This window comes from Barbus barbus (assembly GCF_936440315.1).
Source record: "Barbus barbus genome assembly, chromosome: 42".
NCBI classification, from domain to species: domain Eukaryota; kingdom Metazoa; phylum Chordata; class Actinopteri; order Cypriniformes; family Cyprinidae; genus Barbus; species Barbus barbus.
Genome location: NC_136720.1, coordinates 7,937,136 through 7,961,483, shown reverse-complemented (window position 1 = coordinate 7,961,483; position 24,348 = coordinate 7,937,136). Strand labels below are relative to the sequence as shown.

The window sequence follows — 24,348 nt, the reverse complement described above, 5'->3', positions numbered from 1 at the left end:
AAAATGTCTTGTTGAAGGATGTAGATTTGCTACAACGGAGAGAGGTTCTTCAGTTAGAGTTTTAGCATGCTAATATTTCAATAGATACCATTAGAATGCTAACGCTAAAGCTCAACCATTTATCTATCATAACTGTTTGTCAAAATTTTGCCAATCAGCTTGTAGTGTGTAAAATTGTCTGTTGATTATACTTTACTATAATTACAGTTGTTGGAGGTTGGTCCATTAAAAATTGCTTTAAAAAGAAATAGTAAGGAATAATACATGCTTGTTTCATCAACATCAACATTTAAAAAGCTTCCTCGTCTTTTGCTGAAATGCTAAATTGTTGTTCAGTGTGAAACAATGGCGACTTGTGTATGGGCCAGAATGCTCTGAGCTGGTCTCACGGTGGTATTTTTGGCACCATGATCTGTCAGGACAGCTGGAAGCCGCTCCATTGACCTTTTAGGCCATAAAGATCACATAATGGGTTGTATTGAGTAAAATGAAAAGTGTGTCTGAGTGTATTGAGCAGTGACAAGAAACCCGCTGAGCTAGAGCTCAATACACTCTATAAGGAAGACTCAGGCAGGCTGTACAGCAGAGAACAGAACACTGCAGGCCCAGCAAATGACAGTATTTAATCAATGTACATTTTCCTCATTGGGTATAGGCCAAGAGCTTTTGGAAGGGCAGCCTACAGTTTACTTTAATCACTAAAGCAGGAAACAACATCTAGTTTGGACTTGAGTTGAACACCTATGTAACTTTTAAAAACAGAGTGCATGATAGGTGGCATTACATATTATAGTGCTCAGAAATGTTCACACCACCTTTTTTTTTGGTAATAGAAAAAAAAAATTTTTCCAAAGAAGTTTGAGTATTATAGCTATAGTTACTGTGCTTTAAACTCTGAAATCTAAAGAATTGTCTTCTGACTAGCCAGTCTAGCTAAGTTACTGTATGAATGTGTCATTTTCTTGACATTCCCTTGAGAGATAACTTCTTTTCGTAACAATAACATACTTCTTACAGTTTTTGCAATATCTTGTTGTGAAGACAAACAGGCTAAGCAGGCCTACTCATTTTGCGAGCAACATATTTCCACAGAATATTTAGTTTTCTCACCTGTCTTTCACTTGTCTTGCGGTTTCAGAAAACAATGTCAGAGCATGAACTATATAAAAAAAACCTAGATGGTCAAAACATGCCATAGCTGTGCTTTATCACACATTTCTGCCCCTCAATGTGAAAGTCAGACACCTTCCTGGAAGCTTCCTGTTGTTTCCAGTCACTGGAAATACACTGAAGGTATGAGCCTCAGAGGGAAAAATCAATGACCACAGAAACCAATTATGACACATACATGGCATATATAACTTAAACATCACACAGAAATGGGTCATATATGTACAAATGCCAAGTTCTGCCATGAATGATGGGTCCTTAATGCAAACTGATGATATTCACAGCGATTAAACTACTTGTCACAAATTGGCTCATGTTGCATATGCAGCCAATGAGCTTGCTGCTTTACATTCACTACAACATTTTGCAGCGCGCTTTTAGAGTTCCTCTGAAAATACCAAATACATTGTCATATCCATTGCCATGCTAAAATCTTCCAAGAGTTGAAAATAGGCCCATTATACTGATGATAAAAGTGTATATTTTAGCCACATTTGATATCATTATGACAGGATATTCATTAAAACAGTATTTGAAATATACATGAAATCTATCTCATACAGGTAGTTGTAATCCATCTTTAAATCAAACAGGTTCCATAATGGTTTAGCGAATTAGTTGCACGTCTCTGCATATTTTCCAAATGTATTTTCATTTCCTCTTGCATACTATAAATGAAACATTAATATATGTTAATTGCAAAAATAATAACCTCTCCAAACCCCCACCAAATAATGAGAAAAGAAGATGACATGAAAAATATATGTTTTTCATAGATATTATATTTGCCTCCTTTGTTAATTTAGAAGGAAAAAATGGAAAGTTAATTGCATTGCATATTGGGATGGAGTATGTCATGCAGTGTACCTTCCTGTATACTGCACATATTGGCAAATTTAGTTCATTACCTGGGTATTCTGTTTGCATACTGTGCATATATAATGCATATAAATGCATCATTCATTCATTCATTCATATATACTGCATACTTCAAAACAGTTTGAATATCACAGTATTCTATTCAGAAAATGAGCAATGGACATGCAAACAGAAATGTAGCTTGAATTCATAAGCCCAGCCCCCATACACTCAGTAGGACGGCGATTCTCAGTAACACCAGTTAACCCTCCCATGACAATGGCCCTGCATACATAACTCAACAGTATGAACTTTATTAATTGAACATTTGCCCTTTTTGTCTCAGCATGCTTAGCATTTGTTGTGATAGAGTTCATGTAATCTAAATTCCCTTCAAGGCAAGTCTGTTTAATCGGTGGCCATATTCATAATGGCCCTGGGCAGCTGTTTCCAGCTATGCAAACACAGCTCCTATGTACTGCACTTGAATGCTGAAAGACTGAAATCTGATACAAGTATGTTTCAAAAACATGATCAGGAAGAAAAAACGACAACTACGATATCATAAATGCAAATTGCACACAAAATAAAGCATATAAATAATGAATATGCACATAAACAAACCATATTAATATTGCCTCTATCAAAAAAGCTAAATGGCTCTTAAGAACATGAAAGTGGGACTATATTTTCCATATCGAGTGTTACGGTTTAATTCATTCATATGTAATACACATGTAATACACTAGGTATTAAATAGTAATTACATAGTAATAATAATCACTTAACTATCACATTATATTTTTGTTTATTTTTACATCCTTAAATATTACTTTTGATTTTGTGCTTGACATCATGCTACCTGACTGCATAACTGCTCTGAATAGAAGGACTTTATTGTCTGGTATCAAAATGAACAAAACTGGTGGCTTCACAAAATTGTAGTATTTTATTTGACTATTTTTGTGGCAATATACCACTCAATCCTATATATTATGTAGTCTATAAGGCCCATCACACTCAAAACCTCTAATTGGTTTTCAATAACACTAACTTTAACCTTGACGGTGAATGAGTTGCCCTCAGGGGGAGCACAGATGTTGTTCTGGCATACACCCGTAACATAAAAAGTAGTTGACCTTTTCTAACAACATTGAGGGAGCTGTGTTTTAAAGCTGCGTTATAGGGTTATCAAATTGAAAAGCCTCCTTAAGCACACTAGCAAAGAAATATAACAGCGAATGCTTCTAGAGTCCCTGAACACTCCCATAAAGCTAATTACAGTCTCCTCAACTGCCCGCGTCAGCTGCACTTACTACAAGAGCTCTTGCCAACCCAGTGGCTCTCTTTTCTCAAAGAGCGACTCCAGTATTGATTTCATCTACTGCATTCTTTCTCTGCTACAAGATCTCCCTCAGATTAACTCCGCTTCTTCCGACCATTTCATGTTGCCGTTTAGTGCAAAATTCTGACATTTGCAAGAAGATGAAATTAAAATGTCACTATAAATAGAATACGCCAAGTGACAAGGCGTTTTTATGCCATATGCCCGATTTCTTGCATGATTTTTTTTATCAAATCAGCTTGTTTGATGTCATTTTATTTGTTAGACCATAGCGTTGCTATGGTTTTGGGTTTGATTACATATGTTTATTAATGGATGTATACCTAGGTAATAACATGTTTAATTAATATGCTAATCAATGCCTACCATGGAGTATATTGAAGTATTGCCATCTAATATTGAGTCAATGACATTATGCTTATTTTCCTTCATTAATAATTTTAGAATTAACCTTTTCTATGATCTTTGTGTTTTAAATTTTTCAAATGTTAATAAAATGTTTTATTCCACACACACATATATATATCGTTTTTGTTTGGAAGCTGTAGCATTTTTTTTTTACAGGACTTTTTTTTTTACTTTGTATAGTTTTATTTAGATTTTTTTTGTCTGTCTTCCTTCTCACTGACCCTACTTTCAATGTACCATGGTGTTACCACAGTACTTTTTCGTAAAGGGCTGGGATGAGTTTTTCTTTGTTTGTTGTTAAATTGATCTGCACCCCCTTGCTGATGCCACATGACGTCAAACTTACAGTAAATAAAGTAGTCCCAATAACATCAAGTTCACGTGCACATTACTGTCAGTCATTGTTCACTGAGGGGCTGCTGGAGTGGCAAATTATGATGTTCATAATGTGTTTGTGGATATGCTGTAGCTCTCAGAGGCATGGTACGAGTTTTGGGGACCCTCAACAAGTGGTCCCGGGGGGCCCCTTTTCGAAGAAATCAGTTCCAGGTTTCCCCTCGATAGAAATCCCGTTCTAGGGGTGGGGGGAATAACAATTGCGTTCTGTGCACCCCCCACCCCCGGACTGTGGGGCCCCACTCAATTGTTTGAACCTGCTGTCTACTGTTGTCACAGGCAGCTGAATTTACAACTCCGGGTCTGAAAGTAGTCCTCAGCTATATCATAACCAGTTACCTAGCTGGGGACTACTTTCAGGCGCTGCGTCATATCATTGGGCCTGCTGCACCCATGGTACGGCAGCAAAGTTCCTTGATTATTACGCCGGAATGAGAGTATAGTTCCTAGCCATATCGGCCTAGAAAATCGCAGCTTTTCATTTTTCATCGATCTTAGTACATGATGTAACTACAGAAGAGTCAAGCTTTAAATAAGAAAATTATCAAAACTCTTTGGTCATTTTTGATGACCAAATGCTAATGGTCTAATCCGATTCAGTGATCTATGCTAAGCTAAGCTAAAAGTGCTACCGCCAGACCCGTAGATCAGCTGAATGGATTCAAAAATGGTAAAACTCAACTGTTTAACTCTAGGGGAGTTGTAAAATGAGCCTATTTCCAAAAAAAGTGGAGTGTTCCTTTAAAGGCAGAAAACTGGTTCTTAGTAGCATCTGGGCAAAAAATTAAACAAAGAGGGGACGAAATGCTCATTTTCTAGCAGCCTTTCCACATGCCGCCATAGAGCAAGGAAGAGTGAAGAAAAACTGCTGAGAAAGAGAGAGAGTCAGGGTCTGATGAAGTCATCCTTACTCGGGTCACATATCTGAAATCCTCATATTGCGCGAGCTTGCTCACGGCGTTCCAGAGTGCTGGAATCTCCTGTCTTGTGTTCAGCCTCCTCCTCCCATGCTGCCTCAAACTTCCTGTGATTGGCACGTAAGAAAGATGGCGAAGTGGAGGGGCGTGGACCTGTTTTTCCTGTCCCATGTGTGTGTATGGCCGTCTGGAAAAATATAGTCTGTTCATGAGACGTTTTTATTCCAGTTTTGGTTTATTTGTATTCATAAATAAGCAAGACCTAATTCAGCACATGGTATGTTGTAATAATACACAGGCCTACTGAATACGGACAAAGTAACCTTTATTTTTTAGTCCAGGGTAAATTCACATTCCAGTTTAGTTGGATGTTTATACAGTTTGGCATATGGAATACATTAGGGCTGTGTATTGGCAAGAATCAGGCAATACGATACATATCACGATACAGGGGTTGCGATACGATATATTGCGATACATTGCGATACTGTCAGCAAGGCGATATATTGGGATATTTCTTACTTCAGGAATAGAATATATCATTTTTAGGAAAGCTGTCATTAAGAGCACACCACCATATGCAAACCTTAGCAATAATTAAATAAATAAAAATAGTTTAAACAGAACACACTGGGATCTGCATATGCAATTATCAGTCCGTGTAACATTCAATGTTATTGGACCACTTTTTGTGCAGTACGAGTAAAGGGGGACAGATTAAAGTGCTTGGAGGATTCTTTAGTTAAATGTATATGAAATGTATTTTATAAAAACACCATATATATTTTTAAACCCTGCTTTAAAGGTTCACAGTTTAAGTTTATAATTATAATATACAATGTCATAACATTTTGATCTGAACAAAAAAATACATCTGCTTAGTATGAATGAACACAAAAAGCCCCCAACACGAGAGAAAGCTGCAGCTGCGCGGTGACACTATAGCGCCTGCCGCGCCTCGCACAAAGGTTCTAAAGGACACGGCAAGCGGCAGAACCGAGGTGGCGCTCGCGCCATGGTCGCGGGGTGGACGTTACCACAAAAGCCCAAATGACGCCACACTTCAGCTTTGCACACCTAAACGGGAACTGGAACAATTCTTTCATCCTCCATTACTGGAAGCAAACTATATTAACACTAACATTATGTAGCGTCTAGAGTTCTTAACAGGTCAAGAAAATATGATCATATTACTTCAATTTTACAGTCTCTGCACTGGCTACCTATTCAGTTCCGTATCCTTTACAAAATATTATTACTTGCCTATAAGGCCCTAAATGGTTTAGCTCCTGCGTATGTAACTCGTCTTCTACCACGCTACAATCCAACCCGCTCCCTAAGGTCGCAAAACTCTGGACTTTTGGTAGTACCTAGGATAGCAAAGTCCACTAAAGGAGGTAGAGCTTTTTCACAGTTGGCTCCCAAACTCTGGAATAGCCTTCCTGATAACATTCGGTGTTCAGACACACTTTCTCTGTTAAAATCTAGATTAAAGACACACCTCTTTAGCCAAGCATTCACATAATGCATCTTATAATCTTGTACTGCAGTTATATCTGATCAAATGTACATTATTATTATTCTTTAGCTTGGGTTGAACAAATCATTTTTGCTTAGATGGAACAGCAGCTACGCTAATTATGTCTCTATTTGTTTCTCTGTTTCTGCCACGGGATGTTAATAACTAGGAATGACAGAAGCTTCAGTCTGGATCCAACCCTTAAATGATCTGAGATGACCGATCACCTCAGAAAAGATAATGCCAACCCCTCAGTGGACCTCAGAGGATGCCAACGCTCAGACAACATACAGAATTACCAAATTTTGCCATAAGTTAAATATATTAAGGTTCTGCAATATATAAATATATTGTGGAAACTTAATTTCCCGTAGAGCTGCTTTGCAACGATTTGCATCGTAAAAAGCGCTATACAAATAAACTTGAACATTAGTGGTGGCCTAATGCTAGTATTTCCTGTCACTTTTTAAGTTCTGAGATGAAGACCGCTCTCTAGCGGTCGGGATATGAACTCAAAATGAAACAACTGCCATGAATCCTGTATGAGTTTATTTATTTATTTATTTATTTTTAAAATATTGATATTCCGTTTTTTGAGAATCGATACAGTATCGCCAAACAAAATATCTCAATACTCACGTGTATCGATATTTTCTTACACCCCTAGAATGCATTTACTTTCACAATCAGCTTGCACTTGATACTGTCTACAGCCAAATAACCAACAGGGTACCTGTTTCGTTTATTTAACTCACTTTGACCAGTTTCCGGAACATTAAAAACATTAGTATTTATTAAAATGAAATCACACTGAAGTGTCAAGCATACATTTTCTATTCATTTTTTTTATGTTTATTTTACATTCCAATTACATACATTTTTGCATGGCTTAAAACGTAATAACAGCATCATTTTTGTTGTATGGTTAAAATATGTCTTTCCTCATGAGATCTATCACTGAGTAATGGCTAACATTAGCTCTTTATTTCCATCCTCCTCTTTTCTTGCTATTTAGTAAATTATAGATCCTCTCCTAAAGGCCCTTTCACACCAAGGGCGACAACTATAAAGACAACGATAAAGATATAGTTTTAAAAATCGTTCTCTATATTAAAAAATAGCAGAGTCCACACCGCAGCTATAACGATAAAGGCACAGAGAAGCAATGATGATTTCCAGCTGATGACCGATAAACACATTGACACCCAATCAGAATCCATCCTGCTATATTGACCTCAAGAATTTAAAGCGGCAGACGAGCATGCGCTGAGAATAAACAGACGATATTGTTCTCTGCTGTGGATGCTAATATCGTTATCTTTATAGTTATCGTTCTTGGTGTGAACGGTCTTCACACTTAATCATAGCAAATTCCTGGAATTCTGGTTTACCGCAGAAGGAAACACAATCTTAAATTACTACACATACATTTTTAAAAGGCTACTGCATAACGCGAATAACCATCACGACTTCCATAACAAGTTCTTCCGGAAACTGGTCAAAGTGAGTTAAATAAACGAAACAGGTACTAAATAAGCACTCTGCAACAAAAAAAAACTGAGATAAAAACAGCCTGAAGATTTTTTTAGTCTGTTGTTTTTCTCTGAATCTTTGCCAGTGATTAGAAGCGAGTGGAGTACACACTCCAAATCCATTTAAGTCACATCTCTCCTCATGAATATTAAACAGTGCATTTGCTAATGTGCTTTGGAACAAACAGTGTGTAATTACCTCGAGCATTTCGTTTAGCAGAGAGACTTGTTCTGTACCTTTTCTTAAACAAGACAGATTATAATCTCATGTTACAGCAATGTAATGAGACATTTCTTAACATATACGCATGAGTGGAATGAGGTTAGATGGTTGAAAGTGAAGTGTGCTTTTTTAGTGCCACTAGCAGCACCGATCAGAATTGCAAAAGTGGTTATGATTCACAGCATTGGTTGACCAATAATATGAATGGTCCAAATAATAGCTGTCTTTGCAAGTTGCAAGCGGCACATTCCTGAGTTTGTTGTGCATCATTTTTACAATGAAATCATTCGCTGTATTTGAAACAACTGACATCACAAAGGCCACACAAGCTTTTGAATGTTTTAAAGCCCAGTTAAATCATAATGGACAAAATCAGATCTTGTTCAGTCATAGTATGCAGTATACAAAGCTAATAACATAAGAAGTAAATAAGGCAATCCTGACTCTAAATATGCAAATGTGGTTAGAACTCCTGCACATACAGTGAATGCATAACTGGAAAGTGTATTGAAAAACGCACGGTCACACTCATAAATGAATATATGAATTAGTGAATTAATTATACATATTCATGGTTGAGTTAAGATGAATCCTGTCACATCAATCATGACCCTCTGTTAGTATGCAATATATGTTTGACTGTTAATTGTGTAAAATCATTGTCTGTCTTTCAGTAATTGGGCTGTCATGGATAAAAGGGAGCTGTTTTCACCAATGCATGTATTATAGATGTTAAGTTGTCAGAAGAACTAGTTTCTGAGATTTTAAATTAAGTATGTTATGAGGAATTGGCTGTGTACAGGTGGTTCTGATGCTGTTTAAGTCATATCCATTCACATTTCAAGTCCCTGGCAGTTTGAGGTATTGTTGACTTTTATGTGTGCTGTTTAAAAGATTTTAGTGTGGATATACACTTTTTCTCTTACTTCTCTACTGTATATTTACTGTACATTCCTGGCTACTAGTTGTAGGCCATGTAGTTCAGAACCTAAAAATAAAATAAAATAAAATCATTAGAAATATAATAATATTGTATTTTATTTTTGCCGTAATTGCTCGTGTGACAGAAAATGACAGAATTTGTTGAGAATGTACATTTTAATTGTACATTTACAATTCTTGTAAAATCTTGTTGGCCTCTTGGTTTAGTCCACAAAAGAGAGCACGTATGCAAACAGGTTCCAGTCTCTCACAGCCCCTGTCAGATGAAATTAGGGCAGGTTTCTTGAAAAAGGCACTGAGAATATTCAAGCAATACTGCAGATGGTCACCCGTGTTCCGTGTGTGTGTGTGTGAGTGTGTGTGTGTGTGTGTGTGACCGACTCTACCTGTACTACACTGATCGCTAAATATCTGAGCATTTGTCATGTTTTCCAGGCCACTGAAAGCTCTGAATTACTTCTCAAAGTGTAATGCAAACTAACAGTTCCAATGTTTAGCTTGGATTTGTATATTCTGCCTCTCATCCCTTGAAGCTTCAGCGTTTGTGATATTTTTCAAAGTCTTACATCAATAATTGAGAAGTCTCTCCAATTTGAGGCGCTCAAGTCAGGTGTAGAGCTGCTGGAGTGAAGTGCTTGTGTTGTGGGTGTGAAGGCACCTCTCTCTCGGAGCGCTTTGAATCTAGTTCAGTGAGATGCCATATTCTCTGAGGAGCCGTTATTGAGGTCACTCTACAGGAAAAGTCAAAGCCAAATAGAATCGTCTGGGATTTCACAGAGGACTGTGGACAACCCAGTAGATAGAGGGAGAGAGAGGAGGAGCAGAAAGGGATGTTCACTTGTTCCGCTGCTTTATTTGTTTTGCTGTCTTTCAAACCCAGGCTCACATCTTTGTGACTGTCTTTCCATCCTCCCTGTGCGCTGTGCTATGTGACACTGTGCCTTCCACCTCCCTCACAGTGTCAGATCTGCTCCTCTTCTGTCCTCCAGTCATTTCCTCACCTCTCATTTGCTCTTCATGTTCTCTCCTTCCTCCTCTCCTGTGATTCTAATCTCTCCTCGTCTTTTTGTTTATTCTATCATGATCCTTTCCTCCAACTTCCTTTAATATTCTCTATTTTACTCCTCAATTTTAATTTTCTCCACTCATCTTGTATTTTAATTATCTCCTCTCCTCTCCTCTCCTTTCCTCTCCTCTCCTCTAATTATTTCTCCTCTCCTCTCCTCTCCTCTCCTCTAGTTATTTCTCCTCTCCTCTCCTCTCCTCTCCTCTCCTCTCCTCTCCTCTCCTCTCGTTATTTCTCCTCTCCTCTCCTCTCCTCTCCTCTCCTCTCCTCTCCTCTCCTCTCCTCTCCTCTAGTTATTTCTCCTCTCCTCTCCTCTAGTTATTTCTCCTCTCCTCTAGTTATTTCTCCTCTCCTCTCCTCTCCTCTCCTCTCCTCTCCTCTCCTCTCCTCTCCTCTCCTCTCCTCTAATCTCCTCTCCTCTAGTTATTTCTCCTCTCCTCTCCTCTCCTCTCCTCTCCTCTCCTCTCCTCTCCTCTAATCTAGTTATTTCTCCTCTCCTCTCCTCTAGTTATTTCTCCTCTCCTCTCCTCTCCTCTCCTCTCCTCTCCTCTCCTCTCCTCTCCTCTCCTTTAGTTATTTCTCTTCTCTTCTCTTCTCCTCTAATCTAGTTATTTCTCCTCTCCTCTCCTCTCCTCTCCTCTCCTCTCCTCTCCTTTAGTTATTTCTCTTCTCTTCTCTTCTCCTCTAATCTAGTTATTTCTCCTCTCCTCTCCTCTCCTCTCCTCTCCTCTCCTCTCCTCTCCTCTCCTCTCCTTTAGTTATTTCTCTTCTCTTCTCCTCTAATCTAGTTATTTCTCCTCTCCTCTCCTCTCCTCTCCTCTCCTCTCCTCTCCTTTAGTTATTTATCTTCTCTTCTCCTCTAATCTAGTTATTTCTCCTCTCCTCTCATCTCATCTCATCTCATCTCATCTCATCTCATCTCATCTCATCTCATCTCATCTCCTTTAGTTATTTCTCTTCTCTTCTCCTCTAATCTAGTTATTTCTCCTCTCCTCTCCTCTCCTCTCCTCTCCTCTCCTCTCCTCTCCTCTCCTCTCCTCTCCTCTCCTCTCCTCTCCTCTCTTCTGTTCTTCATGCAGGGTTACTTTTGGCTGCAGTAGCCGACACCTGAAGAACAGAAAATCCCATGCTAAATTGGTTAAGGCTTTTTCATGTAATTAGTTGCTGTATGACTAACTGTTCTGTAGGAGTCGTCTAGCTACTCTCTTCTCACACAGATCCAATTTATTTCTCAGCCTGGACCTGACGACAGCTAGGTGAGGTCCCGAGGGGCCGTCAGAGCCTAGCATGTCACCAAGGCAACGCTGTCATAAGGCCAATCAGAAGCGCCGGTTCGCTCTGCTTGTTAAACTGATGAAAGGTATCTAATCGGAGAATAGGGGACTGAAAAAGCAAAGTGAGATCTCCATATATTCATGTTTGAGATCTCTATACATGTTATTAAGAGAGATCTAGCAGGTGTCAATCAAAGCCGCAGACATCATTATTGGCAGTTAGTTGTCAGGGTAACTGCCTCCAGCCTCACTGGGGTCCCACAGTGAGTTGTGACTGTGCTGAAGGCAGCCACACATGGCAGACCTGTCACGATCTGTATCTGTCTGTCTCTCTCACTTTATCATCCCTCTATTTTTTTCTGAACAGCCTTTAAATGATGCCATCTACAGTAATTAGACAACTGTTTGTGTTATTCATTAGTTGCCTAAAAGTCTTTCCTTCAGTTTCCAGCCTCTTCATTTTCTCCTCACACTAGGCTTGATTCTGCCACGTGCGCATATAATTGGATTTGAAACAATGCATTGTTCTCGCTACTTAGAATGCAAGAGTTAAATTTATTTAATTATTTTAAGAAAATGTCTTAGTTTAAAAGTAGGTCATGCTTTTTTTGTGTGTAGAGCTATACATTTGCAAGTTTTATAAAACTTCAGAACATCAGCTAAATAAATAAAACTACAATAATAACATAAATCATTTTTAGTACTACTTTAGGATTCTTAACAGTTGTTTTAATGTGGAGAATATTTTGATAGAGTGCAGACTACATTTTGGCACCTGTTTTTTTTTTTGGTAGCACTTTATTTTAAGGTGTCCTTGTTACACGTTACATGTGCTTACTATTATAATAACAATAAATTATGCACAATTACATGCAACCTAAACTAAACCTTAATTCTAACCCTAACCATATAGTAAGCACATGTAATTAATTAATATTACTCAGCACTTAAATGTATAATTACACTGTAACAGGGACACCTTAAAATAAAGTGTAACCTTTTTTGTAACTGTCATCAATTAATATTCATTTTATTGATAATAGATATGTATAATTTGTAAGTCAGACTCTGCATGGGCAATTACACACATGTTGTGTTTTTTCAAGTTTTCCAGAACTTATCATTATCAATTCCGTGTAAGCAGAAATGCAAGCTGTGAAATTTAAGCAGATTATGTAGCTAATAATGTATTTTGATAGACTACTGTATAACGAAGTTTAACTGTAACTTTCAAAATTACAATCATGTTGATTTACAAAAGGTGACATGCTGCTGGAGACATTGTCAGTAATTTGTGAGTAGAAAAGTTACAAACAAACAAGTATCAAAATGCGCCTTCTTTACAATTAAACCATTGTCTCAGTTCTTATCAAGCAAGCAAAGAATGTTTGGGTGTAAAATTATTCCTCCGGTGCTCTTAATGAAATGATCCATAGTCCAAGGCACTCATAGTAAAATACGGAGGAGGAAAAAACTTTATTGTATAATGGTTATTAAGAATTAATGAATAAATGAAAAGTTTACATGAAATGTATATTGCAGCTGAGCCTGGTTCCTTCCAATAAATTACTGGCAGCCCCACAATCATTAAATAGCAGATATTTTCCAAATTATACTGTAATCTTTGAAGGCTATTCCTGAAATGCTCAAATTAAATGAAAGTTGCTAAGTGTTTTTCAATCTTTTTTTTTTTTTTTACTAGCAGATTGTTAGTGCCATGTGAAGGCTGGGGTAATGGTATGGTGTTGGAAATAAAGATGAGCACAGTTCAGTGAAAGTGCTGGAAGAGGCATTTACTAAAGTGGCAAAAACAACTTGTGACAAGATACAAGCGTGATACAAAACTTGTCTGAGTATAAAAAGCTTGTCTACTCTTGTGGGATATCAGGATATCTGATGGACCTTGTGCAAGTTTCAGCCAGTGCTGGAATAATGGATTGTTTACTCAGTAAAAAACAATGGCATCTGCGCCTCAGTCCCAAGTAAATTCGACTGCTTTGATGGACTCCAAGTTAAATGCTAGGTGTTTGGCCATTGTCTTTGGGTTCAAAGCCAGTATAATGCTGAATGGTTCACTGAGAACTACCCTTCACACACAAATGATTTAGCAAATCAGAGGGAAGTGATTGCTTGAAAGCTGAATGTTGTTCAATCTCCAGCTCTAATCATAACCATAACACAAATACCTGACCCTGAATGGTAAAAAATCTGGTTGATCGGAATGTTGTTCCAGAACCAACAGGTATGTTGGAACATTTCCAGATCAGACCTGGGAATCAGAGAAACTGAGACTTATAACCTTTTTTAATCATTTAAAATCACTTAATTGGTTAAAAAACGATTAAAATGTGATGCTTACTTAGGTTTTATGAAAATGTGAGCCAGTATGTGTACAGTATAGACAATTATAGTGTATATATAAGTTGTATACAGTATATATATGTTGCAAATTTGTGTAATGCAAAAAAAAACAAAAAAAAACATCCTGTGTATATTTATTTATTTGTTTGTTTATAGGTGTTTTTTTTTTTTGGTACATGTACACTAGCGTATGCGTACAGTTGACCACATAGCCTTTCAGAAATGTACTTCATTTGACGGCCTGGGACAGTGTTGCCACCTTGTGGAACAATTGATTAGTGCAAAACAAATTCAGTGCGCATGTGGGACCTGGGTGTAAAAAGAATGTGCGGTTACAAAAATCTGTCGCCTGTACGATATTGCATACTATTCTGGTGACAAAATTTCTGTAACGTGTAAAAACCTAAGTAAACTTTGGGCTTAAGGCTGACAAATGCCCAAAACCCCTCTAAACTTATCAAACCAGATCAACCTGACCAGTGAAAATTAGCTTGGTGGTCCAGGTTCATTCAACAGGAATATCGGCAGCCAGTGTTGTTCGTTTCCATAGGTGTCCAGTATTTTTAGCTGCTATTTACAGTTCATCCTAAATTATATTCCCACTTCAAGGCCTTAACCGTCCTCTCTGGGCTGTTACCTATGTGTTCATATCTTTAGAAAAGAAAATTGGTATCATATTTACACGTCCCATTCCCTTGCCTCTCTCTTCTCCCGTTTTATCACACCACCTTTATGTAATCATATAAGCATTTGTCACACTTCCTTAGTTCCTCTGTTGTACCCCTCCCCTCCTCCTCCGCCCATAAAATGACACGGCGGGAAACCATAGCAGGTCCACTGTACTGTGACTACTCTTTAATTAAAAGCCCTTGCTTCTCTCTGGGTATTCAAACAGCTGCGCCTCTGACGAACCGATTCCCTCGCCGCTCTCAGTGCGTCTGATTGCTGCTTGGCCACGGCGGTGATTAAAGCGTGATGGCCGTCCCAGCTGACCAACGCTAAATCCACTAGATTGTATTTACATCAACATATGCCCAAGGAAAGTGTCTGAAACTAAACTGAAAATGAAAAACATGTTTCTAGAACAACATATTTTGCTTTTCCTAGAGCAGCATTCCTTTCAAACAAATACAGATGTTTTCGGACCAGATTCCACACACTAACTTTACCGTAACTGCTAAAAAGACATAAAAGGTTGACATTAAAGGAATGCTCTTAGACAGCTTAAGCCACTTACTAGGGTAGTTATTGTAAACTAAAACCAAAACAAAAATGAAACCTGTTGCTAACTAAATTAAAAACAGGTTGAAAAAAAAGCATCATACTGGTTTAATGTTGGAAGTGTTTATGGGTACCGAACAGAGATGGACCCAAATGGCTGATATAGGAAATGCTACTTGAATATATATTGTTTAAGTCTAAGTTTCATATATTGCTGTGAGTATACAGGCAGACTGAGGCTTAATAAAATTTTTGAATGTGCTTACTTTTTGTATTTAAAAGTTAAGCCATTTTGGTGTTTTGTGAACAAAATTGTGTCTTTATGCCTTAAACTTTACAGTTTTTCTTCACTTTACTTAATTATATAATAGATATAATACTCAAAATCCAGCTGCAGAGTACCTATTCATATCCTGTATATAATATAGGCTACTATGTACTGTTATTACTATACTGTTGTAATTGTATTGTACTAATTGCCTGCCGTCTGTAAATGTCTAACGGATTCCATAAGTGCAGGTGCAATAATTGCTTATGGTTCACTGAACAAGCATGAAAAACATTGTTTAAACTCTTTCCAATAAATATGTGCAATAGAGGTTGACCGATAGTGGATATTACTGATACCGATAGCTATGTTGGACCACACTGGTCGATACGATTAATCAAACGACAGTTTTTAAAATGGATACAGAATGAAAACCAAAATAATGCTTTACTATTAAAAAACAGTACTGTACTTTGTAAATTAATAAAAATAATAATATTATTATATCGATCACTAAAGTTTGTTCACAGTTTTTTAACTAATGTTAACAGAAGAAACTGAGCGTAGCTCAAAGGTATCTCTCTCACACACACACACACACACACACACACACCAGACACACTCATTCAATTCAAGTGGCAGTTTAAAACTGTTTATTTAATCATAAAACGGACATAGTTTTACATCAAGAATGAACAATGTGGCATAAATGAGTTTGATGTTCGGTGTTTAAAAAAAAAACAGGGCAAACGGAAAAAGAGTGCAATCCATATTACAGCTCTCTTTATGAAGCATGCAAACTTTATTAGAGCAAAACAAACAACATGTTCTGTCAGTGATTTCCGCTTCTAGAGGCCACTCCCCCATTGCATAATGACAGCGGACCCTTCTCAGCTCCTCCAGCAATGGACGCAACCCGGAAATCTATCGGCATGGATTTTTACCCATAACCGATAGTTCCAGCAATCAACTATCCTTGCCAATTAATCGGCAAAACCGATACATCGGTTGACCTCTAATGTGTAATATAGATATAAGGAAACCAATAATTTGAACTGCTGGTTCGTCTGGCCAGAGGAGAACTGGCCCCCCGACTGAGCCTGGTTTCGTCCAAGGTTTTTTCTCCATTCTGTCACCGATGGAGTTGCTGCTGTCGCCTCTGGCTTGCTTAGTTGGGGACACTTCATTTCCAGCGATATCGTCGACTTGTTTGCACAGATACTATTTAAACTGAACTGAGCTGGATGATGACATCACTGAATTCAATAATGAAATGCCTTTAAATTAAAATTGAGAATATATGAGCTGATATTTGAGTCTATAACTATGGTTGTTATTGAAATCTAAAATTATTTGGTCAGAGGCCTGGAAAATGAAGGCTTGTGGAGAATAATGTGTTTATTTCTGTTATGAAATACAGTAATGGCTTGAACCTCTGATCTTGTTGAAGACACACAGACTGCACAGTCTGAACACTTGCCGATTATTTAGGGAGACAGGCTAGATGTTGTCTGGGAGAGGGAGAGTGGGTGGGTGTGAACTGCCGGGAATGTCACGTTTTCCTCGGTGCCTTTTACACAGGGATTCCTAACATGTGACAAGCAACATCTCAGCCGCGCTTTCACTTCCAGCTTTGATGTCTCTCACTCTGGCACCCCTCACTCTAGCTCCGAGGGGCTGCATCTGTCTGTATCCTGTCAGCGGATGAAATAGATGACGGTTGCACAGAGAGCTCTATTATCCTCCTACTCCCTCTTGCCCTGTTATTTACACTCTGACTGGAGTTCCCGCTGCACTTTTGATGCCACCCATGAACTTCAGGGTTAGAAACCTTTAGCAGTGTCGTTCAATCTATCGTCAGTTTATTTGGTGGTGCTGAAGACACGTCCCTTTAGGGCAAACTCTCTAAATGGTTGCGCTGTTTTGGTATGTGGCATTTCAACACAAAACCTGTCTTACAAACCAACTGCAATCCAGTTTAACTAAGTTTAAGTCATGGAGTCTCATTCATTAATAACTGTGTAAGAAAAGTTATAGTAATAAAGACATTTATTACTGTGAATTTTATACTGGGATAGCATTACATGATTTTTGAGTGAGAACAGGTTGGCTTTTTAAATGGATGTCAATGGAAGAGAGTCTTCAGTACCTTGAGTTCAGTATGTTTTTGTGAGGAAAGCTGACTGTATTTATTCACAGCCTGTCTGCTAATCTTTAATGTATTTACCATTAAACAAACATTTTAGAGCAAGCCGTATTTGGAAATTACAACAAAATAATAACACAATACACATTCTGTAAAGTCAAATGTCATTCTCCAACCTAGTTTGAAACACAATAAATAAACTTGCATTGCATTTACTGACAGTGTGAGCACATAAACAGAGCTGTTAGCAAATACATTATTAGTAAATTCCGCTCATTATATGTCTCCCTCTCTGTTTACTGTCATCCAGTCTTCCTGTCTTTCCCTCTCGTTGTCTTTGCCCGTCTGTCTCTCTCTTGCCTTCTTGTCCTTGAGGTCTTTCCCCTTCGTCAGCTTGCCAGGAACATTCACCCACCCACTGGAAATTACAGCTGAGAGAAAGAGCTGTTTTTATGCATTTATCATCCTTTCCACTGAAAACTCCTTGAAGCATGTGTCAATTTTATTAGCATGTCAGGTGGAAGCCCTTATCGAGCGCGCTGGACCCTGCAAGCTCTGGAAACCCAACGTGACGTTACCCCATGTGTGCAGCTGCCCGGAATCACAGATTAACAGGAGCATTCTGGGTTATTTTCAATTCAATGTATCTGTTTACTCTGACATGTAAAACTGAGCTGGAAAAGTGTGTGTTACACTTAAAGTGGAGCCTAGCAAGATTATGTTAAAGCACTTACCTGAGCACTTCAGTCAGAAAAATATCTACGTTAAATTCGATGTAATGTGTCTAAATAGTCTTTTCTTGGTGGAGGAAGTCAGTAGTTCTCAGTCTTTTTGACTCCAAGGCACACATTGTCCACAACAACACAGTAATCACACTTCAGGATTTCAGACATTTTAAGAGTTAAATGTTCTTCAAGGTATCCACTCTTTAAAATTAATTAATTTACATTAATTTTCATTCATTTGTTATTTACTGCACAATGAGTAATGATAATGATTGTTTGTTTGTTTTACTGTTTTAAATTTATTTTACAAATTAAAGTTAATTAATATTTTATTCAAGTTACTAAGTTATTTTATTATTTCATTTCATTTCGTTTTGTTTATTTTAGTTTTATATTTTATTTTATTTTATTTTGTTGAATTGAATTGAATTGAATTTCACAAATGTTTTATGGATAATGTGTGGGTTTTTTTATTTTATTTTCCACAGTTTACAGTATCTCACAGAAGCGAGTACACCCCTCACATTTTTATAAATATTTGATTATATCTTCTCATGTCACAACACTGAAGAAATGACACTTTGCTACAATGTAAAGTAGTGAGTGTACAGCTTGTATAACAGTGTAAATTTGCTGTCCCCTCAAAATAACTCAACACACAGCCATTAATGTCTAAACTGTTGGCCACAAAAGTGAGTACACCCCCAAGTGAAAATGTCCAAATTGGGCCCAATTAGCCATTTTCTCTCCCCGGTGTCATGTGACTCGTTAGTGTTACAAGGTCTCAGGTGTGAATGTGGAGCAGGTGTGTTAAATTTGGTTTTATCGCTCTCACTCTCTCATACTGGTCACTGGAAGTTCAACATGGCACCTCATGGCAAAGAACTCTCTGAGGATCTGAAAAAAATAATTGTTGCTCTACATAAAGATGGCGTAGGCTAGACCAAGACCCTGAAACTGAGCTGCAGCATGGTGGCTAAGACCATACAGTGGGTTAACAGGACAGGTTTCACTCCGAACAGGCCTCCCCATGGTCGACCAAAGAAGTTGAGTGCACGTGCTCAGCGTCATATCCAGAGGTTGTGTTTGGGAAATAGACGTGTGAGTGCTGCCAGCTGCAGAGGTTGAAGGGGTGAGGGGTCAGGCTGTCAGTGCTCAGACCATACGCCACACACTGCATCAAATTGGTCTGCATGGCTGTCGTCCCAGAAGGAAGCCTCTTCTAAAGATGATGCACAAGAAAGCCTGCAAACAGTTTGCTGAAGACAAGCAGACTAAGGACATGAATTACTGGAACCATGTCCTGTGGTCTGATGGGACCAAGATAAACTTATTTGGTTCTGAAGGTGTCAAGCGTGTGTGGCGGCAACCAGGTGAGGAGTACAAAGACAAGTGTGTCTTGCCTTCAGTCAAGCTTGGTGGTGGGAGTGTCATGGTCTGGGGTTGCATGAGTGCTGCCGACACTGGGGAGCTACAGTTCATTGAGGGAACCATGAATGCCAACATGTATTGTGACAAACTGAAGCAGAGACTGGGCCGCAGGGCAGTATTCCAACATGATAACGACCCCAAACACACCTCCAAGACGATCACTGCCTTGCTAAAGAAGCTGAGGGTAAATGTGATGGACTGGCCAAGCATGTCTCCAGACCTAAACCCTGTTGAGCATCTGTGGGGCATCCTCAAATGGAAGGTGAAGAAGGTGCAAGGTCTCTAACATCAACCAGCTCCGTGATGTCTTCATGGAGGAATGGAAGAGAACTCCAGTGGCAACCTGTGAAGCTCTGGTGAACTCCATGCCCAAGAGGTTTAAGACAGTGCTGGAAAATAATGGTGGCCACACAATATATTGACAATTTGGGCCCAATTTGGACATTTTCACTTAGGGGTGTACTCACTTTTGTGGCCAGCGGTTTAGACATTAATGACTGTGTGTTGAGTTATTTTGAGTGGAAAGCAAATTTACACTTATACAGTTATACAAGCTGTACACTCACTACTTTACATTGTAGCAACGTGTCATTTCTTCAGTGTTGTCACATGAAAAGATATAATAACATATTTACAAAAATATGAGGGGTGTACTCACTTCTGTGAGATACTGTAATGCTTATACCCCATACAAAACTCACCTGAAAAGATCTCACTTTTACAACTCATTAAAAAAAATAAAAATCATCAAGTTTACATCTCACAGTCCCAAAAGTAATGAATAATTCAAACATAAATAGATCAGTAGATAGACAGCTAGATGACACTTATGTAATTTTCCCTGTTGCTATAGAAAAGAGAAAAGGGATGATTTTTTATTTTTTTTATTTTTTTCAAACAAGTGTTGATGTGATGTCCATTTCATGCAAAGTACTTTCCCCCTCTGTTTTTACCTGGCCTTGGCAAGATTGACTAAGATAACTTTTACACAAACATGATTGCTAAGCGTTTCTTTCATGCTATCACGTGCATGTTTATTGCTCGCTTGCCTGCTAAAATTCCATTATAAGTATATTTACAGTAAATATATTTTCAGTGTGCTTACAAACACCAAGGAACATGATGCAGACAGACCAGTGCTATCCATTATGATGAAAACAATCAGGAATATTGCGTTAGACAGGTGAGAGAGAGGAAGTACATAAGACACTAAATGGAAGCCCCTACAAGGGATTTGTCCTGGTTGTCAAGGAATATAATAAGAATATCCTCATAATGGAATGGCTGTGTATAAGCTGTAGATCAGAAAGACTTTATTTACAATCCCTCAGCACAATCTCTTCATTCCCTTGGAATGGAAAACCTCTGCCCTAAACTCAAGATTTTATCAGAGAGGACAGGGCAGACTTTCAGAACCCACCACTGACACAATAATTTACCTCACAACCTGCACTAATGCACAGTTACTAAAGCCGAGTTGCGGAACTTCAGATCTTCCCTGCTGCGCCTGCCAAGTTTACCTTGACCGTCTACCTTAATGTATCTATATACTGCACTGTTTATACTTCACTGTCTACTTAGGATGCAAGTTTTGTGCACCAAAACATTTTGAAGCCTCATTTCTAGCCTCTCTCTTGCACACAGGGCCAGATTTACTTACAGCTTGCACCAGCACAAAACGTCTTTTGGCATTAAAATAGTAATGTCAGGATTTATTAAAGATGCGCTGTGAAGAATAAGCACTGGAAAGGCGTGGACAGAGTTGCACCTGACCTTATTGAATATGGATTTTGTAGGAGTTTCTCTTTCAAAAGCACAACTATGTGAGGAGAGTATTAAAAATGAATCAGGCAGCACAATTTACTAACGTTTTTTACTAATGTTTAACGCCCCAAAAAAACATGTCTTAAACTATTTTGGGCCTATGTCGTAAGTAGATCACCCGTACCTGATGAGCATTGGCTCTGGTTATTTGCGACTACGCTAATTTGCGCTGCGCTTGGTAACTTGCGTTGGTCGATATGTAAATGATATGTTGCGTCTGTGTTCTTTAATTTGCACATTGTCAAAAGATCACCCACATAAATTTCCACGTCCATCGGCGCTGTTTTGGAATTGTGCTCTCATGCTAATTTGTCCTGTTTAGCAAATCTGGCTCTTAGAATTAAACAGGATACTGTAACTTTAAAATACATTTACATTTTACATTTAGTCATTTGGCAGACACTTTTATCCAAAGCGACTTACAATTGGGGAATACAAAAAGCGATTCATCTTGAAGAGGCAATCAGACAGAGGAAGTGCTCGTAACACCAAGTCTCAGTCATTGTTCAAATAAGTACAAGCTAGTAAGGGAGGGAGAGAAAGATAGAGGGAAAGAGTGAGTTTTTTTTTTTTTTGAGTTTAGGATGAAGTCAAGTCCTGCCGAAAGAGATGAGTTTTCAGTTGTTGCTTGAAGATTGACAGGGATCCGGCTTTCCGGATAGGGGTGGGAAGATTATTCCACCAGCCAGGAATGGTGAACGAGAATGTTCTGGAGAGTGATTTTGAGCCTCTCTGTGATGGTACCACAAGGCGTCGCTCACTAGCAGATCTCAGACTTCTGGAGGCGATGTAGGTTCGTAATAGTGAGTGGAAGTAGGAGGGTGTTGAGCCTGTGGTAGTTCTGTATGCAAGCATCTGTGTCTTGAACTTGATGCGAGCTGCCACTGGTAGCCAGTGCAAGGAGATGAAGAGAGGTGTAACGCGCTCTTTTGGGCTCGTTGAAGATCAGTCAACTGGATTCTGAATCATTTGTAGAGGTTTGATTGTGTTTGATGGCAGACCAGCCGTATATGGTAAATAGTATATGTAATATGTATAGATTATATGTATAGAGTATATGCATAGAGGTAACACTTTATTTTATGGTCTCTTAACTAGTTGCTTATTAGCATGCATATTACTAGAATATCAGCCATTTATTAGTAGTAATTAAGCACATATTAACGCCTTATTCTACATGACCTTATTCTACATCTCTAATCTTACCCAATACCTAAACTTTACAACTACCTTACTAACTATTAATAAGCAGCAAATTTATTGAGTCATAGTTAATATTGAATAAGTGTTCCCTATTCTAAAGTGTTACCGTTGTGGTGGTTTCAATGTAAATAATATTATGATGGTCCATTCTCCAGTTAACTAGATTTTCAATGGCTGTCAATTTTTGTTAGTTTGTCGTAATTAGTTTGCGAAGGCCAAGCCACATCTTCTATTAGCTATTAACGTAAATCTGGAGACGAGACTGGGGTCAGCTGTAACAGAAGGGCAATTGTTGTGCTCTAATTTATTGTATTATATCTTTAATCATGAACAAGCTATTGTGATGACACTTGTTCAGCATATGCCTAGTTTTGAAGTATAAAAATTCATTTTTTTGGATGTCAGTATTAGTAGCTTTCTTCAGCTGTCTAAAATTTCATTAGCTTTTAATTTTAATTGATATTTAAATTTTTTATCTGTAGGTTGTTGGCTAAAATGTAACATTAATTACACAGACTAACACAGAGGATCTTGGCATTATGAAAAAAAAATACTGTACCTTTTATATCCTTTTCTAAGCTCCAGTTTGTCTGTCGCATAGTTTTTATGCATACTTATAACTCTTTATATTTCTTTCTTTTTTACAGAAACCTGCTTGACAGAGACACATTTTCCAAATCAGATCCAAGTAAGAATATCTTTCTTCTCCCTTGTTGCTCAAATGCATACTGTACCATGAAATATACTTATCAAACCCTGAAAAATATTCAAAATTATTTCTCATGCCATGGTTTACTATGACCTCATATACGACGGTACGATCAACTGCTTTCAGCCTTGTTAAGAGGGGACTTTCTTCACTGTCGCAAAGCTTATACAATCACATGACTCATTGCTTTCAGTTTGCCTTTTCTCGCACTTATTGTGTGAAGTAAAGCCTCCAAGCTTCAGCTCTGAATGTGGCACGGGCCTCAGATATAGACACGCTGTGGGCGGCCTGCTTATTGTAATATTTGCCTCCAACTCCACAAAGTCCTTCTGAGGAGAAAATTTAAATGTCACACATTTGGTCTCGGATATCAGAATAATCTAAATTCAAAACTACAGGCGAGTAGATCTGCCTGAGAGATGATATTTGATGTTGTTAAACTACTTTGGCTGTTTTGTAAGAATTCATATTTATTAATTTATATTTTTATGATTTGTAATGGCTTAGCTACTCTCAAATATGTTGCATAGGTAGAATACACAATCACTTATTCGTTTATGTGCTTGTTTAGACACTCATTCAGTTATGATTTCATTCAAACTTCTAATGATAAACATTTTCACTCATTGATATATTCAGTTACACAGTCACTCATTCATTTACTGAATAATTTTTCACCCATACAATAAATCAGTCACTCACTCACTCACTCACTCACTCACTCACTCACTCACTCACTCACTCACTCACTCACTCACTCACTCACTCACTCACGCATTAAATTCCTCATTTATTCACTCACTCCCTTAT

The 24,348-nt window shown here is 38.1% G+C and overlaps 1 protein-coding gene across 1 annotated transcript in view; it reads left to right on the top strand.

Annotated features, from left to right (window-relative positions):
- LOC306861757 (copine-8) overlaps positions 1–24,348 on the top strand; it is a 118,482-nt gene that overhangs the window by 12,371 nt on the left and 81,763 nt on the right. The window contains exon 2 of the mRNA XM_079404218.1: positions 23,477–23,517. Within this exon, the coding sequence (XP_079260344.1) occupies positions 23,477–23,517 (41 nt within the window). The remainder of the gene's footprint in view (positions 1–23,476; positions 23,518–24,348) is intronic.